At 38.5% G+C, this 14,458-nt stretch overlaps 1 protein-coding gene across 1 annotated transcript; it reads left to right on the top strand.

The window, feature by feature from the left end:
• The first annotated feature begins 5,614 nt into the window (after positions 1–5,614).
• LOC127527028 (DELTA-actitoxin-Afr1e-like) lies at positions 5,615–11,596 on the top strand. The gene is made up of 3 exons (XM_051924521.1): positions 5,615–5,698; positions 6,749–6,862; positions 10,820–11,596. The coding sequence occupies exons 1-3, from the start codon at positions 5,670–5,672 to the stop codon at positions 11,229–11,231; spliced, it is 555 nt and encodes a 184-aa protein (XP_051780481.1). The 5' UTR covers positions 5,615–5,669; the 3' UTR covers positions 11,232–11,596.
• The last annotated feature ends 2,862 nt before the right edge of the window (positions 11,597–14,458 follow it).

Below are 14,458 nucleotides of genomic sequence, written 5' to 3'. Positions count from 1 at the left end.
TGAGATCTTAATATGCACTCTGTTTTTTTAAATAATGTTAAGTTCAAATAAGTAAGCAGGACCTTGGCTTTATATATTAAAAGGAGGATTTTAAAATCTAGCCTAAACTTAACAGCAAGAGAGCAAGAGTATAGACTTAAGAACTGGAGAAAAGATGTTAAACAATATTTGAAAACTTGTACCAATTTTCAATTATCACAACAATATTTTTGCCTAACAATTTCATTAAAATGTAAAATAAGGAACAGTACTGAATGTCTTGAGACACAAAGAAACACACATGACAAATACTATTGTGTAACTACAGTATGTAATGTTGACATTTCCTATTATAAAGCAGCATCACAAGCAGTTAATAAATTTAATAGAGGTTACAGGTAAATTGCCCTGTGTAACTAGGATCAAAGTTCACCCTCTGCAGTTACTATCAGTCCTGAACATTTTCAATAAACAATGTGGAGCACCTTCCTTCTACGACACAGACAAGGAAATAATTGGCTTTTTCCCAGCAGGGCAATTGTTACAGATGCTGTAATAGTAGTTTGTTAAACAAGACAACACATTAGACACGAATGTCACTTTGTTGCACATAATTTAGTAAAATCCCATACATCCATTCTCTTCAGCGACTTATTTCATTACATCATGCACAAGATACCATCATGCATTTGAAACCAAGATAGAATGCCAGTCAGCCACAAAATATACCTATGTACTGTATATACTCTTACTGAATATAACCCCAGGCCATCACAGAGTAAACTCACTCAAATTAAGCAAACATCTTAAGAGCATGGAAAGAAAGTAAATTATGAAAATGCTTAGTTTACTGCTTCTTTTGGTATAAATAGTTTAAACAGGATGATTAGTTAGAGGAAACATTAAAATTAGTATTGGTGATTATAATAATATTTATATTTGTTATTTTTTATTTTAATTAAGGGAGACACAGAGATACAGGTGGTAGAGTGACTATTTCACAGCACTTGGACACTGGTTTGAATTAACAATTAATTAATGGACAGATATTCCATCCATCCATTTTCCAACCCGCTGAATCCGAACACAGGGTCACGGGGGTCTGCTGGAGCCAATCCCAGCCAACACAGGGCACAAGGCAGGAAACAATCCTGGGCAGGGTGCCAACCCACCGCAGTGGACAGATATTGCTGGGCTGAATTTATGGTTATCAGTTGTCAAACCACTTTGCTTCTTGCCTGTTTAATTAAGTCTTTGTCTAATTTTTCCCTCCTCGTCTTTTCTGACTGTTTTTCAGTAGTTTTGCTATTGGCTACAGTCAGTGTCACTACTGGTAGAATGAGGCGATACCTGGACCCTACAGAGGCTGCACAGGTAGTCCAATTTCCCCAAGATGGCACATCAATACATGCCATTGCCAGAAGGTTTGCTGCATCTCCCAGCACAGTCTCAAGGGCATGGAGGAGATTCCAGGAGACAGGCAGTTACTCTAGGAGAGCTGGACAAGTACATAGAAAGTCCTTAACCCATCAGCAGGACTGGTATCTGCTCCTTTGAGCAAGGAGGAACAGGATGAGCACTGCCAGAGCCCTACAAAATGACCTCCAGCAGGCCACTGGTGTGAATGTCTCTGACTAAACAATCACAGACTTCATGAGGGAGGCCTGAGGACCCAACGTCCTCTAGTGAGTCCTGTGGTCGCTGCCTGGCACCGTGGATGTTGATTGGTATTTGCCATATAATACCAGAACTGGCAGGTCCACCACTGGCACCCTGTCCTTTTCACAGAGGAGAGCAGCTTCACCCTGAGCACATGTGACAGAAGTGAAAGGGTCTGGAGAAGCCGTGGAGAACGTTATGCTGCCTGCAACATTGTTCAGCATGACCAGTTTGGTGGTGGATCAGTGATGGTCTGGGGAGGCATATCCATGGAGGGATGCACAGACCTTTACAGGCTAGACAATAGCACCTTGACTGCCATTAGGTATTGGGATGAAGTCCTTGGACCCATTGTCAGACCCTATGCTGGTGCAGTGGGTCCTGGGTTCGTCCTGGTGCATGACAATGCTCTCCTCATGTGGCGAGAGTAAGCAGGCAGTTCCTGTAGGATGAAGGATTTGATACCATTGACTGGCCCCTACACTTGCCTGACCTAAATTCAACAGAACACCTCTGGGACATTATGTTTCGGTCAATCCGACGCCGCCAGGTTGCACCTCAGACTGTCCAGGAGCTCAGTGATGCCCTGATCCAGATCTGGGAGGAGATCCCCCAGAACATCATCCATCATCTCATTAGGAGCATGCACCCCTCCCCCCTCCGGACATTGTCACGCATGTATACAAACATGATGGGGCATACAAACTACTGAATAAAATTTGGTGTTGCTGCAATAAAATTTCGGCAAAATGGACTAGCCTGCCACATCATTATTTCTCTTTGAATTCAGCCCTCTGTACATTGATAATTTTTATTTCCATCAAACGATGTGGCATTCTTTCGTTCCTAACACATTACCCAGTCCATAGATATTCAGCAGGATTTTTTTCCCATTGATATCTGATGTGTTTTCAAAGTGTTGCTTACAGTTCCTTACAGTCCATCCTTGTCAGGTAGCACATTATTGGCTGTCACAAAGCGGCCTGCACTCAGTCGGTAAAGTAAACGTGGACAGAGATTTTCAGACATGCCTTTGTCTGTCAACAGGATCAGCAACTATGGTCAAAAAATCTGACATCCCCAATGACTAGAGGTCTCATAATGTAGCATCTACCTTAATAAGAACATTTCTATTAGACTTGAAGGTATTAATGAAAAAGGCCTGATGGTGAGATTAACAGTTTCAATAAATCTCTTTAATATTAAAGGAAGTTTAGATGGGGATATTACAGTAATAGGGGTCCTATTTTACCCAAATATTCATCGACATACCCTTTGAAATAGTGGATCACAAGAGCAGGAATACCATAGCTATAATCAGAGATTGCTGATGACAATATGTTAAGAGAAGACAGAATCCTGAAAATCCTCAGTGTCTCCCTCTCTCTTGTAATACAATTCATTAAAATACAACTTCGTTTTGTATAGCACTTTTTACTAAAGTGCAGGCGCAGAGCACTGTGAACAATTCTCAGTTAAAATACAAGTATAGATTATACTAATTATTAAAATTAAATAACAAATTGGAAAGTAACAAAACAACACTAATTTAATATATATTTAAACTCTTCTATCATTTCAACTATAAAACTAAACTACTCAAAAAAATTAAAGGAACACTTTGAAAACACATCAGATTTCAATGGGAAAAAAATCCCGCTGGCTATCTCTACTGATATGAACTGATATGGTGATGTGTTAGGAATGAAAGGATGGCACATCATCTGATGGAAATGAAAATGATCAACCTACAGAGGGATGAATTGAAAGACACCCCGAAAATCAAAATGAAAAAATGATGCGGCAGGCAGGCTAGTCCATTTTGCCAAAATTTCATTGCAGCAACTCCAAATTGTACTCAGTAGTTTGTATGGCCCCCCACGCGCTTGTATGCATGCCTGATAACGTCAGGGGAGGGGAGGGTATGCTTCTAATGAGATGATGGATGGTGTCCTGGGGGATCTCCTCCCAGATCTGGACCAGGGCATCACTGAGCTCCTGGACAGTCTGAGGTGCAACCTGGTGGCGTTGGATGGGCCAAAACATAATGTCACACCCAGAGGTGTTCTATTGGATTGAGGTCACGCGAGTGAGTGGGGGGGTTAATCAATGGCATCAATGCCTTCATCCTACAGGGACTGCCTGCATACTCTCGCTTCATGAGGCTGGCATTGTCATGCACAAGAAGGAACACAGGAGCCACTGCACCAGCATAGGGTTTGACAATGGGTCCAATGATTTCATCCCAATACCTGATGGCAGTCAAGGTGCTGTTGTCTAGCCTGTAGAGGCCTGTGCGTCTCTCCATGGATATGCCTCCCCAGACCATCACTGACCCACCACCAAACCGTTTATGCTGAACAATGTTACAGGCAGCATAACATTCTCCACGGCTTCTCCAGACCCTTTCACGTCGGTCACATGTGTTCAGTATGAACCTGCTCTCATCTCTGAAAAGCACAGGGTGTCAGTGGTGGACCTGCCAATTCTGGTATTCTATGGCAAATGCCAATCGAGCTCCACACACAGTGCCAGGCAGTGACCACAGGGCCCACAAGAGGACATCTGGCTCTCAAGCTACCTTTATGAAGCCTGTTTCTAATTGTTTGGTCAGAGACATTCACACCAGTGGACAGCTGGGGGTCATTTTGTAGGGCTCAAAGGAGCAGATACCGGTCCTGGTGATGGGTTAAGGACCTTCTACGGCCTTCTCCAGCTCTCCTAGAGTAACTGCCTGTCTCCAGGAATGTCCTCCATGCCATTGAGACTGTGCTAGGATACACAACAAACCTTCTGGCAATGGCACATATTGATGTGCCATCCTGGAGAAGTTGGACCACCTGTGCAGCCTCTGTAGGGTCCAGGTATCAACTCATGCTACCAGTAGTGCCACTGACCGTAGCCAAATGCAATACTAGAGGAAAAACAGTCAGAAAAGATGAGGAGCAAAAAATGTCAGTGGCCTCTACCTGTTAAACCCTTCCTGTTTTGGGGGTCGTCTCATTGTTGCCCCTCTAGTGCACCTCTTGTTAATTTCATTAACACCAAAACAGCTGAAACTAATTAACAAGCCCCTCTGCTACTTAACTGACTAGATCAATATCCCAGAAGTTTCATTGACTTGATGCTATACTCGGATTAAAAAGTATTCATTTCATTTTTTTGAGAAGTAATAAGAAAATCATCCTGAAACCTTGAAATTACAAACTATACATTTTTTGAAGATATACAAAAAAAAACACGTCTAGATGAAATTAAATGAAATAAATAAGAATAAAAAATGTTGAAAATAAAAGTCTACTCAGCCCACATTGCTCATTAAACCCCACCCACTCATGTCCTTAATCCGCTTATCCAGCGTACGGTCAAGGGGAAGATGGAGCCTAGCCCAGCATTCATTGGACACAAGATAGTGACAACACCTGGACAGGTGCCAGTCCTCACATGGTGAACACACGCAATAAGGTCAAATAAGCAACACTCGAGCAGACTGTGGGAGGAAGCCAGACCACCTGGAGGAAACCCCTGTGGACACAGGGAGAATATCCAAACTCCATGCACCCAGGACACAAACCCCGGTTTCCTTACTGGAAGGCAGCAGAACTACCACTGTGCCTCCATACAATGCTATTAAATAGAGAACTGATGATTAAGATAAGATTAGGTAAAGGCAATAAAAATAGTTTCTGTTGACTCATTTGCACTTTTGTCCTCTGCCAGATGTGTACATTACAATTAGGTAAATGTCTAGACCATTCCCTTTACCTTGATAAAAGGAATCTCCTTATCTATTGGATAAGTTAATTCCTGTTTTACGTATCCACAAGTATTTATAAGAAGCATGACAGCAAGTAGAAAACGGAGTGCCTCTCTTTAGAAGGTAAGCCACTGCTTTTTTTGCATCTGGCTTAAATCTATAAAGTAATACTGTTGCTCTTACCTACAGCAAGCAGCATTTTAGGAAACTAATTTTTTCATATATTTTAGTATTTTCAGAAAAATATCCTTTCAGCGTCTGTCAAGTATTTGATATGGAGAACTGTAATACCCCATCAAAAACGTAAGTGAATGTCATCGATATTTGTACAAGATTTGTGTTTCTGTTATGCCAGCTTAATGGTTTCCATGTTGTTCATAGTTATTTGTGCTGATTTCTGTTAGCCTGATTTTTAAATTATTCAATTAAGACTATCGGGTGAAATAGTGGTTTATGTGGAATTTACATGTTTTTCCCATATCCGTGTGGATGCTTCTCCAGGTATTCCAATTTTACCTCCTACATCCTAAAGATGTGTAATCTAAGTTAACTGGCAGCCCTAAATAGTTTTCATATGTTTGAGTATCGGCAAGTTTGCCCTATAATAGACTGGTGCCCTGCACCACCAATGAAAACAGAGGGATGTGGCAAACGTCCATGATCCTTACTTTGTTGGGCTTCTATTTGACCCAGAAGTACTTCCAATGGGCTATGCTATAGCACCAGAAGTTCTCCCGGGTCCAAGACAAAAGAATCCACTCAACCTCATCCAGGTGAATTCAAGAAGGGTGGAAGAGGACAAAGCCCTCCTGGAGGAATGGAAGGAGGAGAAAAAAGAGAGAGAAGAACAGAACTGTGCCTGTATTTATAATTACAAAAAGCCTTGTTGTAAGGTATTTGTATAAATAAACCTGTATTTACACCCAGACCTTATGTCTGTGGGTTTGTGTCTGGGATTAGGGGTGCTGTAATACCCCCTACTGGTCACAATGTGACATCTAAACTGGACTGTAGTGGGTGAGCGAGTATGTTCATGTGAATGTACCCTGCAATAGATTGACATCTCTTTCTGCCTTATACCCAGTATTCCTGGAATATACTTCTGCTTCCAGTTCATAGGAAAAAGATGGGATTATTCTTGAATCAAAGTAACTTTTTATGATGACCTGTGATTCTTTTTTTTTTCCTTTTTGAACAATAAACAGTAAAAGATGAAATCATATGTTCAGGAATTTTACCTCCATTGTGTATACTTTATTTAAGTTCATAACATAAATATTATAATGAAGGCACAGTTTAAACAGTATGCTCATTGTCTAACCAACAATGAACTACGATTCTTTTTTTCTTTAGCTTGGAAGAGAACGTGGACCTTATTAACTTATTCATCTCTCTGCAAGCCGGCTTTAGAAGTGTAGCGATTGAGATTTACAACAAAACAAAGTCAAAATCCTTTACACAGCCTCAGTGAGTACATTTATTTTGTTAGAATTTCATTTTTAAATGTGTGTGGCTGCTTCATCTCTGTCACGGAGAAGTGAATTTTATTAAAAAATATTTTTTTTCTGTCATTGTTTATGAAGTGGAAACACCGGCATAGTTATTCAATCAATATTTGACAGATGAATTCATGCAGTAGAAATTAGAAATTCCATGTGGTGCTACACTTTTAAAAATGTTGGTTCTTTAATGGCCCTTAATGGTTTTTTACTGGGTTCTGTGGTTCCTTGTAGAACTATTGCTTAAGAAAGTAACACTTCTCTCTGAGAAGGATTCTCTGCATTTGAATTTGATTCTTTGTGCTTTGAAAAACTTCCTAATATGTTAAAAAAAAACTGAAATCTGTAATGTATGGTAGACTATCAATTAGGAAAAATAGTACTACCACATTAAGAAAACCTGTGTTATTGTATGAAGCAAGTCCTTATTAAATCACGACCCGTTCACAAATCGGATACCATCTGTTCATGGTTATTTACTGTATGAGACTTGTTTGGATCTAAATAAATAAATGGTTCTTTCTGGAACTTTCATGCGGATGGATCTTTTGGGGAACAAAATTGTTTCTCCTATAGCATCGCTCTGAAGAACCATGCTGGCACCTTCATGTTTAAGAGTGTACTTTTATTAAACTCGATAGATAAATGGATCAATTCATCTTATTACTCTATTAAACCCTGATTAGTGTTGAAATTTGCTGTGCTTCTTTGGTAAAGAATGTTTTTTAGTTATACTGTGTATAAAACTTAAATTTCTTCTTAACTTTAAGAATTTCACAATTTAGTTTCCACATGATATAGATAGATAGATAGATAGATAGATAGATAGATAGATAGATAGATAGATAGATAGATAGATAGATAGATAGATAGATAGATAAATGCTTTATTTGTCTCCAGGGAAGATTTGGCTTTTAACAGAAATATAATTAATAAATACATATGACATCATGACAAACAGCAAACCCCTTCTCAAATACACAAAAAAATTGAATGAAAAATGAAGGAAAACAGAAAAGAAAAACATCTGACTTTGTTAAAGATAAATAGTGCTTATAACGGCCCACAATCTAAGAACCTTGTAAAGTCAGAACCATCACAAAAACTCAACCAAATACTTATAACAGAATGTAACCTTCCATTCTTATTCGCACATCTCCAAAACATTATTAAGTCATTTCCTTTTCACACTCTAAAGGCATATACCCACAGTGTCACACTCAAGCTTGTATTGGCGTATGTGACTAAATTGTATTTATAATGTTGAAATTCTCCAGTAAACTCATAGTAATAAAGCAGTAATATGTACAAAACCAAGTCCCAGTTTTATTAACTGGATTGCGGAATCTTAATAATCATAATGTATATATAAATACTATATATCATGCGGGTGGCACGGTGGCAAAGTGGGTAGCGCTGCTGCCTCGCAGTTAGGAGACCTGGGTTCTCCCTGCGTGGAGTTTGCATGTTCTCCCTATGTCTGTGTGGGTTTCCTTTGGGTGGTCCGGTTTCCTCCCACAGTCCAAAGACATGCAGGTTAGGTGCATTGGTGATCCTAAATTGTTCCTAGTGCGTGCTTGGTGTGTGTGTGTGCCCTGTGTTGGCTGGGATTGGCTCCAGCAGACCACCATGACCCTGTGTTAGGATATAGTGGGTTGGAGAATGACTGAATGACTATATTTCATTTGCTGAATGCAGCTCAAAGGGCTTTATATAAAAAAAATAAAATGCCAATGATATAAAGATAAAACCAGATATTAATAGGCTATCCTACTGAAACAAATAGAAGAAAAAACATTTTAAATAATTTAAGTGTCCAGAGTAACAGATCAGTACAGGTCCCGGGTGGGCCTATGCCCACCAATTTTTCTTATTTCCCTATCCTGTTTTGTACCTTAGCGTTTAAATTATTTTTTCTTTTTTTAAATAAAATTAACCTATACATGTCCTTTAATTTTCATATCCCTTGTTAAAAATATCAATTAAATATAAATATACACATCAAAATTACCAGTGTTACTTTACTAGTTAATTGAACTTTCAAGAAGTATTTGGTAATTGCTTATATAAATGGAGATTTTACTGCACACATCCACCTAACAGCTTTCAGAAAATATGATTGAGTTTACATTTTACCAATCACAACAACTCAAAACATCTGAAGAAACCAGGAGGCTATCAACTGGTAACCTAATGAATTTACTGGTTATGTAGGCATTTCCCATTGGCAGGAATCATAATTAGGGCAATATAAGCATTAGCAATATCTTGGCATACTACTAATTTAGGGTTTATTAACAAAAAGAAATGGACAAAAATGCAAAAAGTTCCAGAGTCTGATGTGGGCACTGAAAATTTCAATGATGGCCAATAGCAAGTGAAAACACCAACATTAGCTCTGCTAAATTTAGTGGTGAGTTTACACCAACACTACTGTTGGCTTAGACACAGGAAGCAGAGGGTGATGGTGTGTGGAACCTTTTCGTAATTTGGTGATGTTAAGAGTGGTGCCCCACAGGGTCTGTGCTAGAGACACTACCTTTTTAATATATATATAAATTATTTGGATAGGATATGTGGCAAATGAAATTTAATGTAGATAAATGTAAAGAATTACATGTAAGAAGTAAAAATGTTAAGTCTGAATACACAATTGGAGGTCTGAAAAATCAAATGTACACCTTACGAGAAGGATTTAGGATTTAGGAGTCCTAATGGACTCATCACTGTCAACTGCCAGACAGTGTTCAGAAGCCATTAAGAATGCTAATAGAATGTCAGGTTATATAGCGCCCTGCTGTGTGGAGTACAAGCTTGTTTTGGCGTAGAGGAGGTTCTGCTCAAGCTTTATGACACACTGGTGAGGCCTCATCTGGAGTACTGGGTGCAGTTTTGGTCTCCAGGCTACAAAAAGCACATAGCAGCACTAGAAAAGGTCCAGAGAAAAGAAACTAGGCTGATTCCAGGGCTGCAGGGGTTGACTTATGAGGAAAGATTAAAAGAGCTGAGCCTTTACAGTTTAGGCAAAACGAAATTAAGAGGAGACATGACTGAAGTGTTTAAAATTATGAAGGAAATTACTGCAGTGCATTGAGATTATGACTTTAATATGAGTTCAACAAGGAAACAGGAACCCAGTTAGAAGCTTGTTATGGATAAATTTCACACAAACATTAGGAAGTTTTTCTTCATATGGAGAACCACAGACACATGGAATAAGTTACAAAGTTACCAAAACTCCACTTGATGTTATTCTGGAAGAATTAAGTGGATTTGATTGCCGAGCTTTACTGGGCTGAATGGCCCATTCTCGTCTAATGTTCAATCCATCAAATGCTGAAGGATTGGACAAGGTCATGGATTTGTCTGATATTCATGAACCACCAACTTAATCGGTACTAAAGCTTCCAACTTTTGTTAGATTGGTACATTTAATCATTGAGGAACTGTGCATGGCTGGAAAACGGAATATCAAAAATATTATTATTATTATCATTATTATTACTATGTAACGTTCCTCTTCAAAATGTTTTTGTTGGGTGTTTGTGCCTTGCAATGGGCTGGTATGTCATATATATAATCATATAGTATGCAGTTAGTTCATTTTCACTGTTTGAAAGTAGCTTAAAATTATTATTAACAAAATTAATTCAGATTAGATGAGCCAGAAAAGTTAACATTGGTATGACTGGACTTCTAAACTTATATTTTTTTAAAGTGAATGTACTGTGTATTTAACAATAACAACACTAAAATTAGGTTTACTAACAACAAACATGGCCCACCCTTTTATGAAATCCCGTTGCCACTACTGATATGCATAGCTATGAAGAATCATCTTCTTTTTTACTTTATTGTTGATTAATTGTATTGCTCTCACTTAAATTCATTTTTACCCTTTTCTCCACTCTTTCTTTGTCTATAGGATTTACTGTGAGAGCGGCAAGCTGTGTATCCCACCTGTGCCATGCCTTTCACCAGGAGAACAGGAGGTGTGCCTTTTCACTAAGAAAACAGGAACGGCTTGTGGAAGTGTTGGGGTGATCAGCTATAAATTTGGTGGAAGTCGCATAGCTCTACTTTTTTCCAACCCCTTTGATTACAACATATATGACATGAAGATTGGCCTTTTGGTTGATGACCAGAACAGCAAGACAAACTATGAACAGTACCGGCAGATGTACTATAAGGAGAAGACCTCATGTAGATTTGTCAAAGCAGTGTGTGGCAAAGAGATCCCCACTTTGTCATTGAACAGTGACGGTGTCAAAATCTCAGCCAACATGTCGACGTGCCGCAATGCAATTCTGAAGCTGGTGTTTGAAGATGAATACTGAACTGTTTGAGAAGGTAGCATTAGCAATCACTCCAACTCCACTCCTGCAGTGCAATACTGGCTTCAGATTTTCATTCTAATGCTTTTCTTAATTAGTGGCCAGTTTTGCTGTTAATCCACCTTTGCCTTAATTTTAATTGACTTGCTATTTAAGACTCAGACCCTTATTTTTTTCCTTAATTAGCAGCCAAACAATAATGAGCCAACACATGACCAGCAGCCTGTGTCCCTAATGCAATATCAGAAAATAAAAAAGGTGAAGGTCTAGGTAATGTTGATCTGCTCAGGTCCACAAAACATTTTAATGGTGAAGAAAATCAACAATTTTTGAAGATGTTTTTGCATGAGCTGAATGAGAGCACCAGCGGGCCATTGAATTCAATAACGGGTTTAATTAACTGCAAGAATTTGCTCCTAATTGAGAAACTGCTTGGAGTGAACATAAAAACATAAGAATTTGACAAACAAGAGGAGACCAAGCCTGTTCATTTAGCAAATAGCTAAGCTGTTCCAATATCTCATCCAGATTCTTCTAAAAGGTTGTCAAGGTTTCTGCTTCAGCTATATGTCTTGGTAGTTTTTTGCAGAGTCCCACAACTCTTAGCGCAAGAAGTGCTTTCTGGCATCAGTCTTAAATGCACTTCCCCTTAATTTCCACTGTTGTCCTAAAGTACATGATTCACCCTTAAGCTGAAAGAATGCTATTGGATCTACTTTATCAATGCCTTTGAGGATTTTAAATACCTGAATTAGGTCCCCACAAAGTCTCCTCTGCCCTGTACTAAAGAGTTTTCATTCTCTGAGTCTGTCTGTCCTTAAGTACTGGGATGCTCTTGGTTGCGCTCCACTGCACACAGTATTCCAGAGGCAGTCTTATTAGTGCTTTGAGCATAACATCCCTTGACCTAAATTCAACAATTTTTATGATATAATCTAACATTTTATTTGCCTTTTTATTTGCTTCTATACATTGCTTAGTCAACAAAAATGTTGCATCAACATAAACCCCTAAATCATTTACAGAGGTTATGTCCTGTAGGACATCACGTTCCATCTTGTATTTATAAATGATGTTCTTTTGTCCCTCATGAAGCACTTTGCACGTTTCTACACCGATATCTGAAGGTTTTCCAGGTCTTTTTGGTTTATTTTACTGTCTGCCATCCCTCCAATTTTAGTGTCATTTGGAAATTTCACAAGTTTACTAACTATACCAGAATCAATGTCATTAATATAAATAAGAAAACGTAACGGGCCAGGAGAGACCCCTGAGGTACTCCAATGATGACCTAATTCTCCTCTTACCTGTACTCTTTGTTTCTTGTTGGTTAACCAATTAGAGATCCAGTTTTGTAGGTTACCTCTGATGCCTACAGCTTCTAGTTTCAGAATTAATCTCTTGTGTAGGACAACCGTAGCAAAGACTGTTTGAAAGTCTAAGCAGATTATGTCGTATGCTTTGTTTTTGTCATTTCTTTCAAATACAATCAATAAAATTCTATAAGGTCCAAGGTTTGGAGTTTGATGCCATGACTTAACTGGTCATCTGTTGGCTCACATGATATCTCATTTTTGTTTAAGGAAAAAAAATGAAGCAATTCAGAAGAGTGAATCTTAAAAGGCAAGTCATTTTAAATGAAGGGAAGTTAATTACCAGCAAAATTAGTTACTAATTAAGAGAAGAAAACCTGCAGCCATGTGAGTCGGAGACTCCTACTCTAGTGTAATACAGTATTTAGTTTTCTATGATTCATTTGCTTCAAAAATTTGTCCAACATCATATTTATTGACTTCATTTTTTTGTAGCTTTACATCCTTTTTTTAAGTGTGTTATTTTTTGGTATAAATCATTATTACAGTGACATAGTGGTCAACTACATAGATCAGTTGGCCAGTGTGTGAAACCAGCCCCCATCACTAACCATGTGCTGTTTGTTCATTTTCTTATTGCCTACACAAGTTTTCTCTGGGCACCAAAGACACGATTGCCATCCCTAAATAGGTCTGTCATGAGCCATTGGAAGTGTACCCTGTGACGGCTTACACCCAATATTTGGACAGGCTGTGACTCCCAGCAACACTGTAATGAACAAAGCAAGTTCAGGAAATTTAGACAAGTATGAATTTAATACTTCTGTCATTTCTTCAAAGGTATTGTAGCAGAAAAACTCAAAAGTATATCCTTGTGTGCTTTATTATTTCTATGTGAATTTGCCTTTCTGTGCAATCAGGATATGCTGCACCTATCATGTCCTGAACAAGTTACTAAGGGAACAATGAGATAAACTTTTCTTTAGAGATAAATGTGTGTGTGTGCCAAAGACATCAACTATGTTAGCTATTTTGGGAAGTTCAGATAACAGTAAGACATATGTGAGGCAGAAGAATATACAATTTATCTACATTTTGATTGGTGTAAACTGAAATGACTCTTGATTGTGTTATGTAAATTGATTTCATTTATTACTTTGTCATTTTTATTTGCCTTGTCACAGTACTGAGTACTGAACAATTAATGTTGCAAGCTCCATCTGGCTTGAAATAATAAAGGACATCCATCTTGAAATCGTTGTTAAACTTGACTCTTGATTACTTTTTATTTACAGAGTATTTTTCCAGGCATTATCTATCACATTGAGCCACATATAAGCAGGAATTCATTTTGTGTTGGCAATGAAGTTTTAGTGGTTATAAAAAAAATAAGAAGGAACAACTAGAGGGGATGGAGTAGAGAAGAGAAGTAGCTGGTGTGGCTCTGTGCTGTATTTTGATGTTTGTCTTATTAAAACTTGCCAAGTAGCCCACAAGCTGGCGTTATCTTTTCTGTGTGTTTGTAAATAAATAAACAATTAAGGCAAACAGCAAAGAGTTGTGGTTCCAACCAGGAGATTCTTGATTAATGCCTATTGCATGAAGATTTTTCACCATAAGTCATAATGGTGATCATCTGGCACCCTCTCGTGGAGCCAGGAGCAATGAACAGAATGTCTGCCTAGTTCAAATCTCCTGCGTCAAATGAGAAGCTCCTGCTTTGTATTCTTTTCATCTTTGCTAAGCAGAAGGATGGGACTTGACGCAGTAGTGATTTCAGGTGTCCTCTGGGTGCTGTTTCTTCATTCTAAAGAGGGAAATGGAGTCTGCATAAACAAATGTTCTACATTTCCATTTCATCCTGGGTGTACCCTAAATATACTCTGTGTAAGAGACTCACCATAACTGCGTGTATAA

This window comes from Erpetoichthys calabaricus, chromosome 3 (genome assembly GCF_900747795.2).
Source record: "Erpetoichthys calabaricus chromosome 3, fErpCal1.3, whole genome shotgun sequence".
Classification (NCBI taxonomy): domain Eukaryota; kingdom Metazoa; phylum Chordata; class Cladistia; order Polypteriformes; family Polypteridae; genus Erpetoichthys; species Erpetoichthys calabaricus.
This window is presented reverse-complemented; position numbering and strand designations above follow the sequence as displayed.